Genomic DNA, 13,114 nt, shown 5'->3' on the forward strand with positions numbered 1-13,114 from the left:
TCTTTTGGCTTAGCTGAAGACTTTCCGGATTTGCTGGCCGGTGATCTGTCTGGGTTGTGCTGGGGGGCTTTGGAGCGGCATTCTACAGCCCGATGCCCTTCTCTCCCGCACTTGAAACACCCCATTTGCTTCTTGGTCGTCGCCAATGGTTTCACTGGTTCACATGTCAACCCAGGCAGCGAGCGGCTCCATTGTTTTCCTCAGCGGTACCTCTTCAGTATGTCGATTTCGCTTCCTCTGCCAAGACATACCATTCCTCAAGTTGGTGTGGGGCCCCTCGGGGCAGGCAAGCATCATATAGGTCATAATTTAGTCCGTCTTTGAAATGGCTAAGGCGGATGTCTTCTGGCCAGTTCAGTTTGCTGGCAATGGCCTGGAATTCTAGCGTATATTCGGCTAGTGGGCGTTTGCCTTGCCTCATCGTTTTTATCCTTTCGCGGGCTTTGCGATCAGCCAGGGGGTCCTCAAATTGCCTTCTCAGAGAGGATATGAAACGGTTGAAGTCGTTGAGCTCTGGGGCATTGGAGTTATGCAAGTTCACCACCCAGTCTGCGGACGGCCGGCAGATCCGGATATAGGCTTTGTCACTGGGGATGTGCCGCCTGTATTCCTCCATGTAGCTGAGGACTTGGGTTAGGAAAAATCCCAAGCATGTTGGCTCCCCCTTGAATCTCACGTCCAGTGGCGGGAGTCTTTGGGGGGACTGGTGCCTTCGTTGTCGGTGGTAGTGTCTTCCATCCAGATCGCCATCTGCGGGTCGGCGGGGAATGGGGGCTACTGGATCAGCAGATGTCCCCAGGGCTGCAGGTTCCACTTCCCCCTCGGTGTCTCTCCTTTTGCGGCTCCGGAAGCTGGGGCGGCCGTAGGGCTCAGAATTCTCCTCTCCTAGGGAGCTGAGAGTTCTCTTCATCAGGTCGATAGCTTTCTCTAGGATCCAGTCTGAGTACGGTGCCCAGCTTTCTCCCTCTTCACTTGCGTGCAGGGATATCTCCATCTCCTGCTTCCATTCTGGTTGGTTGCCCCCCCCAATCTCAGGGTCACCTTTCTTGATTTCTTTTCCCATTCGCCTTTCTTTCCAATGCCCATTGACCACCGAGGTTTGTGGTCCTGTGTCTCCACCATCTTTTCTCCTGAGGAATCTGACCTCTCAGATCCCAACATCTGGCAGGGTTTCAGTTGGGACAGCGGCTCCCTTCTTGGAGAGTTTTCTCCCTTCCCTGCTCCATTGTCTGACATGGTAATTTTTGCAAAGGTCCCCGGCAAGGTTCTCCCTTCCAGGTGGACTAATTCTGCAAGTCCTGTCTAATGTAAGGACCCACCCCACTTTACATCTTAAGAAGACAGAACTCTTGGAATATTTCTTCCAACAGGCATCTTTATTAAGAGAAAATGGTTGCAGGCGTTCTAGACAGGAGTTGGGGGCCAAGCTCTATGGTTCAAGGTTTTAAGGGGTTCCCAGCAACCCCACCCCACCCCACCATCCTTCCAGTGACAATCCCAGGCATTACATTTCCACCCCCTTTTCCTCACTGCCGGGGAAGGGAGACTTCAGAGAGGAGCAGATGAAAGCTGATGGCCCCATTGTTATGGTTAGTCAATCCCCTTTGAAGCTGTAGTGAAGGAAGTGAGGGCCATAAAGCCCCTTTGTTCACCTCCCTTCATCATATGACAGAATCCAGAGAGGGCAGAAATGGGGTTTTCCATAGTCGATAACTAGAGATGAAATATAATTGGATTCTGACATCCTCCTCATCGCTGTCCGCTGTGGGAGCATAAACTTGTATAACATTCATATTTACTGGAGTACTATTTATTTGGATCATTATCACTCTATCGGATACAGGAATAAAGGACTTGATGCATTTATTTACACGATTGTTTACAATTATAGCTACTCCATTTTGATGGTGTTTGCTATTCTCACCAGAGTAGTAGATAGTATAATTTCCTATTCTACACATTCCATTTTCAGGCCAGTGCATTTCACTCACTCCCAATATAGAGATATTGTATTTGGACGTTTCTTGGATAGTGATGTGTGTTTTCCCAGCTTTGTATAGGCTTCTCAGATTCCACATACCAATTCGTAGTTTTGGGTTTATCATGCTTCTAGACCAGGGCTTTTCAACCTTTTCACCCATTGTACCACTTTTAGGATATTGCAATATTCGAGTACCACCAGTTGCCTAACAAGGGGTCAAAAACGTGATGACAAAAAAAGGGGGAAAAAAAAGGAAAAAAGTGATAAAGTACAGGTAGTCCTTGACTTACAACAGTTTGTTTATTGACTGTTCAAAGTTACAATGGCACTGAAAAAAGTGCCCCCCAAGCCACAGCCGAGCAAGACACCTGCCTGCCCGCCCGGCAGCGCTCTTCCTCCTGTCCAAGGTTTTCATTGTTGTGACCATTTCTGTTGAGGATTGGCAGTGGGGGGGGGTTGGTTTTTATGCTGGGTGGTTGCAGCAGGTTTTGGTCACTTCACATGACCCTGGGACACTGTGACCGTCATAAATATGAATCAGTTGCCAAGCATCTGAATGTAAATCACAAGACCCTGGAGATGCTGCAACATTCCAGCTGATTGGTGCTTCTGGGCTCGGCAGAAGCGCCAGGATCAGTGCCGAGCTCCAGCTGGAGCCTGGCGCTGATCCTGGCGCTTCCGCTCAGCCCTGACAGCCCTGCAGCTCCAGCCATCTCTCGCTCAGGCTTGTGCGGTGCTGCCACCATTCAGCTTATTCCCCTCCCCCGCTACCACTTTTCTAGCGCCCATACTCGTGGCCATTGTTAGGTTTTGCCGCCATTAACATGATTTTCCTGGGAAATAATATAGTGTAGTAGTCTTCCCTTTGCTTTCTACACCGCTGTGCACACGCTGTTCTTCTGAATCCGTTCCAACCAATATGGACTCCGCCTTCAGTCGACTGTGGAGCCAGCTGCCACTCACCAGGCCTGTTGGTCCACGGGAGGTATTTGATTCCCTCCAACCCACCATTACAGTATAAAGCCATAATGGGTAAGGCCCCCCAATCTGCCACCCAGGGACGCGCTCTGGGGGGTTCCAGGCTCTCCCTAAGAGCTGGGCTGTGTAGCTGTGATTAATCTCGGGGGCACTGAAGTTCGGCTTCTTCGTGTAAAATCTGCCACAGACAGTGTAGACGTTGTGTATCTTCCACAGGAGTTTTTTTTGATAGTGAAATGAAGAGGGCCAGTTCTCTGCCTGGGGCAACTGAAGCACTTCCCGTACCTTTACGGGAGACGTGGGTCAAAGTCCCAAGAGTTGAGAAAAGTTGCCAAGGGGATCAGGACCCTCTGTGGCCAGGGACGGGTTAAACTGCCCGGCCCTTCTTGGTTCATGCGAAGGCTTCTGCTCTTCTCCCCTCTGCTCCGTCTCTGGCCGACCGTGTCTGGGGCTTCCAGCCCCTGGGCTGCCAATCCCACCTCAAGGGGCCTTCCCCCGGTGCTGCTTCTCCCTCCTTCCAGGTGTGGCCCTGCTGTCGGATGCCTTCCCGCAGGATGTCCTGCCCCTCCTGCTGACCCAGTACACGAGTGCCCCGATGCCGGAGACCAGGATGAAGGTGGGGGAGGCGCTGCTCCGCACCACGCGAGCCCTGGGTGAGTGGGTCTTCCGGGATGGCCCTGCAGGGGCCGGGCGGTGGGCAGGTGTTCTTGGCCAGAAAGGCCGGGGCAGGAAGGAGGCTTTCTCCCTGGGGTCAATGGCCTCGTGGCCCCCAGTAGCCCCCTCTCCATTTTGAGGGAAGGCTGGAGAGCTTTGGGAAGCCCTTTTAAGTGCCGGCCGGGACACCCGTCTCTCCCAGGGCTGAGTATTCTCCAGCATGATAGATGTAGCCTCCACCGATTGGGTAATCAAAGCCCTCCTGCTCAGATTTAGACTAAGACCAAACTTTAGCCACGCCTCCCTTGGGTGCTCCTTTCCCAGTTTTGTCTTAGTCTATGCTCAGAGAGGACACAGTTTTGTTAGCTCCTCAGCAATTGTCAGTTTAAATAGCTTCCTGTAGTGTACTCTTTACATAATTTTTGTTTTTTTAGTAAAGGATAGTGAATTAGCAACCTTGGAGAGTTGCTTTCCAGAGGGCCTAATTGGCCTCGTGGATCCTCGGAGCTTTGCCACTGAGGCATTTTTCAGCTCAGAGTATCTGTTCAGCACACCGAGGGAGGCTTCCCTTGTGTCTGATAACAATTTTTATTGCCAGCGTTTCTGGAGAATTCAGCCGATTACCAGAGCTTCTCTCTTGCCTCGTGGCCACGAGGCTCTATCCAGGATCGCACAGAGACTCCCCCAGGCTGCAGAATCGCAAGTAGTTTGTGGTGCCTTATAGCTGTAAGGGGGGAAGTGTGTGTAAGGTTCCATCCGTCCTTTTGCCTGCCTGAACGGGGACTTCAAAGACGAGGCTGGAGAAGCTGTCTTACAACTCTGACTAAGAGGAGAGGCCATTTTTAGGCACAAAGAAGACCTGCGGCAGCCATTTAGAATTTGGTGCTGGGCGTGGTCGCCATTTTAAGGTTGCTGTTTGCCTCCAATTCAGGCCTAGCATTAGTGACTCACTGCGTTGGGTCCTCTTGGGGGTTTAGCTGTTGTTTTTTCGACGCATTGCTTCTCAGAGATTTATTACAAAAGTAAAATAAAATAAGATAAAATAAAATAAAAATAATAATAACAATAATAACACCTTACCTACAGTGGCAAGAATTTATTTGGCCAAATCCTAGAGCCGTACCTGGTTGAAGGGAAGGATAAGAGAAAAACCTTAGCTCATCCGTCCAAGAAGACGGATAGGAGACCTCAACAAGAATTTCGCAGGCAGTCCTTCAGGGCCGGAGGTTCTTGGGAATGGAGGCAGCCCTTTCGATCAGGGCAGTCCTGGGATTGGCCCAGAGGTTCCCGATCCTTCTCCCCCAGACAGGATCGCCAACAGGACCGCCAGAATTCAGGAGCCAGGGGTCAGTTCCAGACCAAGCGACCCTTCAGGGGGGCGGGAGGCCGTCCATTCCTAAGGTCTAAGTGACGCCAGATTGGACCCTCCCATAGGCGGACGCTTAACCCTGTTCAGCGACACTTGGGAGGTCACCACAGACGATACCTGGGTGAGAGAGACCATAAGATTCGGTCTAGCCCTAGAACTAAAGTCCATACCACCAGACCGTTTCCTTCAGTGCCCCGCCTCAAGACACGCACACAAGGCCGAACTAGTAGACACAGCAATATCACACTTATTAGAAATAAGAGCCATAGAATCAGTTCCTCCGGAACAAAAAGGAAAGGGGTTCTACTCCATTCTCTTCGTGGTTCCCAAGCCCTCAGGGGGATGGAGACGATATTAGATCTAAAGGGACTCAACCGCTTCCTAATCTACAGGAAGTTCAAAATGCAGTCCCTCAGGTCCATTCTAGCAAGTGTCAGGAAGGGAGATTACCTCTCCTCCATAGACCTGACAGAAGCCTACCTTCATGTTCCTATCAGACCACATCACCGCAGATTCCTCCGCTTCTGCCATGCAAACAGACATTATCAGTACAGGGCACTTCCCTTCGGTCTATCCTCGGCACCACGGGTATTCACAAAGATACTGGCAGTATTAGCAGCATATCTCAGATTAATACCGGTAAGAGTACAATGTTACCTGGACGATATAATCATCCAGTCCAGTTCATTCCACACTGCTCTACTAGATCTACAGACCACAATAGAGACACTTCAGAGACACGGCTTCTCAGTAAATTTCAAGAAGAGCCACACCACCCCTACCACTCGGATCTTGCATCTAGGGGCGGTGAGAGATTCAGACCAATGCAAGGTCTACCTCTCCCAGGAACGCAGGGACGGGATCAGATCCTTAGTTCGCAGGATCCAGAGAGAGAAGGTAGTTCCCCTTGTCCAGTTGTCACAGCTGTTGGGGAAGATGATTTCTTGCCTAGGAATAGTGCCGTGGGCCAGTCTTCATTCCAGACATCTACAATGGTTCCTGCTTCCCTTCCAGAAGCGGAACATGAGTGCCTCCACACGGAAGGTGAGAGTTCCGTACCACACTATACAGTCACTCAGATGGTGGGGGTCACCAGCCATACACAAGGGGACATTCTTCAAGGAGCCTCACAGACTTATCCTGACCACGGACGCCAGTCTGTTCGGTTGGGGAGCGCACATGCAGACACATATGGCTCAGGGTCAATGGTCCAAGCATGACCTCACGCACAATATAAATTGGCTAGAACTCAGGGCAATACACCTGGCTCTTTGCCAGTTCTCCAACATAGTGAAGGGGAATCATGTCCTGGTAATGACGGACAATGTCGCAGCCAAGGCTCATATCAACAGACAGGGAGGGACCAAATCTTGGTCCCTCATGCAGGAGGCCCTAGCATTGGGTCTGTGGGCAGAATCCCATCTGAAATCCATCAGAGCAGAACACATTTCCGGGGAGGAGAATCGTCAGGCAGATTCTCTAAGCAGGGAGACGATAGACCACTCGGAGTGGCGATTGGAACCGAACCTCTTCAGGGAAATATCGGAGAGGTTCGGGCAGCCTCAGGTAGACCTGTTTGCTTCGCCAGCAAATGCTCAGCTTCCCAGGTATTTCACGCGGTTTCCGTCATGGGGGGGCGGAGGGAACGGACGCGCTATGCAGCAGATGGCCCAAGGGACTTCTGTATGCCTTCCCTCCACTTCCCCTGATTCCAGCTGTCATCAGGAAACTCCTATTAGAGGGGGCAGAATTAATCTTGCTGGTCCCACATTGGCCAAGGCGTCCTTGGTTTGCAGATCTCATGGACCTATCGATCTCCCCACCTTGGAAGATTCCAGCAGATCGCATCTCCCTCAGTCAGGGTCAGCTCCAACATCCGGACCCGCAGTGGCTTCAACTAGCCGCTTGGCACTTGAAAGGGAGAGCTTAATTAGACAGTCCTATTCGACTGGCGTCATTGCTATAATTCAAGCCTCCAGACGTCCCTCCACTAACAGGATCTACGATGCCACGTGGAAAGGTTTCTGTGCATGGTGTAACACCAGGAGGGTCAACCCACTGGCTACCACCATTCCGATATTATTGGACTACCTTTTAGACGGACTAAACAGGGGACTGTCTCACAATACCATCCGTAGGCAGATCGCAGCATTATCCACGGTCCTCATTTGCGAGGATCAGGTACAGCTATCTCATCATCCAGCTGTTACGGCCTTCCTTAAGGGAGCCGTTAATACAGGTCCCCCTGTAGTACACAGATATCTCACATGGGACCTGCCAAGGGTTCTGCAGGTTCTTACCAGTTCACCATTTGAACCCATCAGATCTTGTTCACTACACTTCCTTTCATTGAAAGTAGCCTTTTTGATAGCCATCACCTCAGCAAGACGCATCTCGGAACTTGCTGCACTCTCGATCAGGGAGGATCTTTGTGTTTTTCTGGATGACAGAGTGATCCTAAAATTGGACCCTTCTTTCATTCCGAAAGTCAATACTAGCTTCCACAGGTATCAAGATCTGATTCTTCCGGACTTTTGTCCGCGACCTTCTCACCGTCTTGAAAGATTGTGGCATACATTAGACGTACGCAGGGCTTTGCATCACTATGTGAAGCGAACTGCTGCATTTCGTAGATCGGAGGCCTTGTTTGTGTCTTTCCAACCTTCTTCCATGGGTCTGAAAGTATCATCCTCGACCATTGGTAGATGGATTAGGGCCTGCATCTCTCACGCTTACAGGACTCAGTCTCTTCCTGTTCCTCCTCGCATCACTGCTCATTCTACACGTAGCGCTGCTACATCTGCGGCCTGGTCCACTCAGGCCTCGATTGAGGAAATTTGCAGGGCAGCCACCTGGGCTTCCCCCTCTTCATTTATAAGGCATTACAAGCTGGATAAATTCGCTGCCTCAGACGCATCCTTCGGCAGAAGGGTTCTGCAGCAGGTAGTCTCTACGCATGAGCCACAAGCCTAGACTTCCCTCCCGACAGGGACACGGGTGGCTTTGGTATGTCCCAATCGGTGGAGGCTACATCTATCATGCTGGAGAAGGGGCGTTGTCTTACCTGAACGCCTTTTCTCAGCATGAAGATGTAGCATCCACACCCACCCTTAACACTTAGTCTAGGCAGATTTTTTTCAGGAGGAGCTACTGTGTCGGACCTAATGAATGCTTCGCCTCGACAAAACTGGGAAAGGAGCAGCCCAAGGGAGGCGTGGCTAAAGTTTGGTCTTAGTCTAAATCTGAGCAGGAGGGCTTTGATTACCCAATCGGTGGATGCTACATCTTCATGCTGAGAAAAGGCGTTCAGGTAAGACAACGCCCCTTCCCTCTGGGCGGCTGAAAGAGCTGCTGATGGGAAGCGGGGCTGCTCTCATGGCCCCAAAAGTGTTCTCCTTGGCCTTGGCACCGTGCATGCGACTGAGTGGGCCTGTTTGGTGACCTCCCCTCTTTATGCCTGGAGACCCGGGGGAGGGGCAGAATGGGCCTCTGCCTTCTGCGGGAACTGCCTGTAGTTCAGGAAGGGGGACGTCCGCCTCCTCAGGTCCCTGAACCGGATTTGGCATCCAGCGTTGCAAATTAAGCCAATTTGGCCATAGCGCCACAGAAAACGGGGGCTGAAAGGGCTCTGTGAGGCCATAGAGTCTGACCCCTCCTGCCATGCTCAGTGCAAGAGTCTAAATTAAAGCCTCCTTGCCTCCTGCAGTGAAGGTAGCCAGCTCCTCTTTCAGGCCTCTGGTTCCATGAATGAATCACTTCCTTTCTCTGCGTTGTGTTTGATCCCCAGGAGGGTTTGGGGCTTCTGGCTTTCCCAATAAATGAACAGCCTGGAACAGCCTGCCTGTTTCCTGTGTGTTGCAAGTGCCTTCCTGGCCTTCGGCCACCTTGCCAGCTTGGCTGCTTCCTCCAAGACAGAAGCTGAGCGAGGGCTTGTCTGGGCTTGAGTCCTCTTCCTCCCGTTTTGTGCTGCCCGGTTTTGAATGGCTCGTCCCGAGGGCCCCCCTCGATCTTCACTGCGACCAGCTCAGCAGGGCTGTTCTTATCCACCTGGCATAGCCCAGACGTGTTGCCTCCTGCCCCCCCCCCATTGCCTGAGCATGTGGCATCCCCCCTCACCAATGCCCATCCCTCACCCAGTCTAATTGCCTTCTGTGGATGTGGAGCCTAATTCCTCCTTAAGCTCCCATCTGGCCCAGATGTTTCCCCATCTGCATCTTCCACCCACTGTCTGGCACCTCTGGGCCCCCAGGACCAGGCCTGGGCTCCGTACAGCAGCAGCAGGTGGTTGCCACTGTGGGCAACGTGTCTCCTGGCTCTCAGACTGCTTGGGTAAAGGGAGTCCACACATTACGGACCCTCCCCAACTTGAGAAGCCCCCGGGTTCGTCCCGTGTGCCTTTTCCTGGGCCAGAACAATGGACCATTCCCTCTCTCAGCCCCCCCCCCCAGCCCCATCTTCCCTGCCAAGAGAAATGACCCCTTGGCATTTCTTGCTCTTTGGGTCCCATGGCTGGTTTTGCTTTGGTGGTGGGGTCTCCCTCCCCATAGTTGCTCCTTCAGCTTATGGGCAGCCTTTGGAAGCAGCGGGGGTCTCTTGTCCGCTTCCTCTCCCCTCAGTCTACGTTCCCTTCCTCCCAAAAATATTTTGTTCTTACCCCTGAAAATGGGAACTCAGCTAAGGTGCACGTGCACACACGCACACACACACACACACACATCCCTCTGCTGGAAGTCCTCTTGGCTCCCTGAACTGCTGCTGGCAGCGAGCCCTGTCTTACAGATAATCCCCTAATTGCTGCCTGTGTGCTGGGCGCTGGTCTCCTGCCGTCTCTGTTGGGGGTGAGGGTCTGCCTCTCTGGGAGTCTCCTGACTGCTCTGCCCAGCTTCCCTGCTCTTATTCTCCACACAGCTCCTCAGCCCTGGGAGTCAGCTGAGCTCAAACTGCCGTCTGGGCTGCAGTGCTCCTCGCTTGCAGGTGTGCCTCAGGCGCAACTGGCAGCTTGGCCCCTGTTGCAGGCACGGGTTAAGCCTGGTAATTGTGCCCTACTTTTCAGGGCTGCAGAGCTGTTTTGGGGTCTGCCTCGTGTTCTCAATGACCCCCCTTTCTTTGTTATGGCGCCGTCCTGGATGTGGAAGACCCTGGGGCTGGCTGCGTTCTGCTTCTGCTTGAGGGGAAGTCAATAGACAGCCATCTTGCTCAGCTGGGCTACAGGGAGACTGGCCTCGAGGCAGTGGCGTTTGGATGGAGGATCTGGGGTCCTACCAATGCCTTCCTTCCCCAGATGGTGGTGAGGAAGGGCATTCAGTCTCCGCTCCAAGGAGAGCCCTTCTACCGGCCCTCAGAGGGACAAGCCTTGGGCCAAAATTGTCCTCATTTGGGAACAGCTGTGGGTGGGCATCGGCCCCTCTGCTTTGTAATTCCTGATCTTGGCAGGGACCCCACCTTTCCACAAAAGAGTCAAGAACGTGTGGAGAGGGAGAGAGAGAGACTGCTTGGTAGCCATGGGACCCCCTGTTGTTGCAGATCTTTTTGCCCCGTGGCAGAGAAGCTGCCTGGATAGGCCCCCCGCCACCTTTGTGATGGTGTGCAAAGTTAGAGTCTAAAATTTGTTCATGGCGGCATGGACCCCGCGAGGACAGGTGCACAGGCAAGTGAGCTTCTCGCTGCTCCTCTGCAACGGGGAGCAGCACCAGCGCATCCATCGTGGCCAGAAATTGCTTCCTGCAAGCCACGGAAGGTGAAGGACAAGGCACTCTGTCACTATTGAAGGTTTTTACATGCGGGGCTGAGTGGAAACTCATTAAATCTCCCCTTCTTTGGGGATGCCCTTCTCTGAGTTGCTTCGCAGGGAGAGAACAACCTGTGATTTGGGAGGCAAGAACCGTAATTATTGGTGCCTTCCAGCAGTTTCAGAGACTCAAGAAGATGTTCCTGGCGCCTGGTCCTTGGCTTGGGGGTGCAAGTTAATTTCATCCCATTAAGGGGGGGAAGACAGCTGGTGCTTGAGGCTGAAGCTGGTTTTAGCCTCTGTGCTGGTTGGATTATTTTATCTGAGCAATTTACCGATTGTGCCCTGCTGGCTCAGGAAAGAGAACTGAAGCCCGCTTTGCCCAAGAGGTGTCATTGCGGGAAGTGTGTCTGCTACATGGGAGGAGTTGCCTAGCAACAGCCACTCATGGTGTTGGGGTCCCCGTGAGCAGCTCCTCCATCAATGTTTTCCTTCCCCCGCCAAGGACTGAGGCCAACGGGGCCCCTAAATAAAGCAACCCCGGAGAAGGCACAGAGGCTTTAAAAAGCCGGGGGGGGGGGACATTGGCCTACAGTGCAAATCACAGCACGGAGGGTGCTCTTCTTTGCCTCCCAGGCCGGGGAGGCGTGAGCCCCATTGGAGGGGTCATGCCTGCTCACAGACCCGCTGCCTCCTGGCTCATCTTGAGCTGGTCCCTGTCCCTCCGGCTGTGGCCCTTCCCCAGCTGGCTGCTCAGCCGTGCCCAGCCTTGCCCCACCAATCAGCTGCACCCCTTTGCAGGTCCCTTCTTACAGCCAAGAGCAAGTGCTGCTTCCATCACCCGGCCCTTCTTTTTCCTCTTCCTTGCAGGAGATCTGGTCTTCCAGCATCGAGACACACTGATCCATGCTTTCCTGCGAGGAGTCCGAGATCCTGACGGCTCCCTCAGAGCCAGCAGCCTGTCCAACCTGGGAGAGTTGTGCCAGATCCTTGGTTTTCAGCTAGGCTTCGTGGTCCATGAGGTACCTGCCCCATTTTCTCTTCCCACACTGGCTGCTACTCCCGCTGGAGCCTTGCAGCCCTCGGGGTGCTGCAATTGGGGGTTTTCTGGGTCCCAGTGGATCTTCCTGGTCCTGCCTTGCCTTTCTAGAGATGCCACTAAGTAGCAGCAGCAGCAGCCCAAGTTTGTGAGGATCGTGCCCCTCCTCCCAGTGATTGAACACTTCATGGTCTCAAGTGTCGGTCACAGTCCTTTGCTTCGGCCAGAGACACTAGCCAGGGCCGGCCATCAAATGCAGGAGTGGGGGGAACATCTGTGGTAACAGCCTGAGGAGTCTTTTTTTCCCAGCCTCCTTTCTCAAACGAGAACCAAACACCAAAACCAAACATCTTTCCGAGCAGGGGCTGCTTGCGCAGACGGATCCGGCTGGCTCTGAGGCCGAGGGGCCGTCCTTTGCTGCCAGAGCACTCGCATTTCCCAGTCGTCACAGGTGACAGATCCAGGCAGGGAAGCCCGTGCGTGTCTGATGCTGTACTTGGGAGCCACCAGTGTTGGCAGGGTCTTTGGGGGCATCTCCCCTGTCAGAGCAGCAGCTCCTGGCCGTGGCTCATCTAGCCTGCAGCAGGAGACGCCTGGCACGCTCAGAGGCTCCGCCAAGATGCAGGAGAGCCCAGGCTGCATTTTATGCCAGCTTGCCGATTCCGAGCAACTCGTTCCTCTGCTCCTTGCTGAAGAGCCAGCAAAGATTCAAAATCACTCTTCTAAGCTAAAAGGGGAATAGAGGAAAGCTACACTTTACACATTTGAGTTTGTGCACGCATGTGTGTGTTCAAACTGGCCCTGGCCCTCCACTTTTACCAAAGCCACTCTGATACTGGGATGTGGTCTGCCCTGGCAACCCCTCTCGGGCAGAAACACCCTCCTGTCATTCTGGCTGCAAGAAAAGGGCTGCAGGAGAGGAGCTGAAAGGTACAAGGGAATACAATGGAACTTGTTCAAGGTCTACTTTGTGATGTTAAAGCTGTGGCAGCCTGTGTGCTGCGGATGCTTTTGTGGCAGCCAAGCCCTGAAGGAGTGTTCTGTTGTGGCTGGGCCTTTTGGCAAGGCTGCCCTGGTCCTCCAGCACAGGGGCAGGAGGTGCAACTTTCCAGCCACGGCTGTGCAGCTGAGGGCTGTTTCTGGCGCTGCAGCAGGCCAGGTGCCAGCTGACTCAGCAGAAGCTCCTGCTGCTGCTGCAGTGTGTGGAGAAGGCAGACTGTCCTTGAGCCCCAGGCAGGAAAGATGCAGCTTGGGGGGGAGGGGTGTGGAAGTCATGCTCCTCTGGCTCCCCTTGCTCCCTCCTTGCAGATCTGGCCCTGGGACCAAACCAGCAGAGCATGCCGGGGGGTGGGGGGGGGCAGCGAA

General features: G+C 53.3%; 1 protein-coding gene across 4 annotated transcripts in view; it reads left to right on the forward strand.

Moving 5' to 3' along the window:
* Nucleotides 1–13,114, forward strand: part of TANGO6 (transport and golgi organization 6 homolog) — a 32,480-nt gene that overhangs the window by 17,652 nt on the left and 1,714 nt on the right. For 2 of the 4 annotated variants that reach the window (XM_039330962.1, XM_039330961.1), the window contains exons 15-16: nucleotides 3,481–3,612; nucleotides 11,581–11,732. In XM_039330962.1, the coding sequence (XP_039186896.1) occupies nucleotides 3,481–3,612; nucleotides 11,581–11,732 (284 nt within the window). Of the gene's footprint in view, nucleotides 1–3,480; nucleotides 3,613–4,211; nucleotides 4,496–11,580; nucleotides 11,733–13,114 lie in introns of those variants that run through there. The other 2 variants (XM_039330964.1, XM_039330963.1) reach the window with 2 other exon arrangements.

The sequence above is a fragment of the Crotalus tigris genome, unplaced genomic scaffold (assembly GCF_016545835.1).
Source record: "Crotalus tigris isolate CLP2741 ecotype Arizona unplaced genomic scaffold, ASM1654583v1 scf7180000024433.1590703, whole genome shotgun sequence".
Classification (NCBI taxonomy): Eukaryota; Metazoa; Chordata; class Lepidosauria; order Squamata; family Viperidae; genus Crotalus; species Crotalus tigris.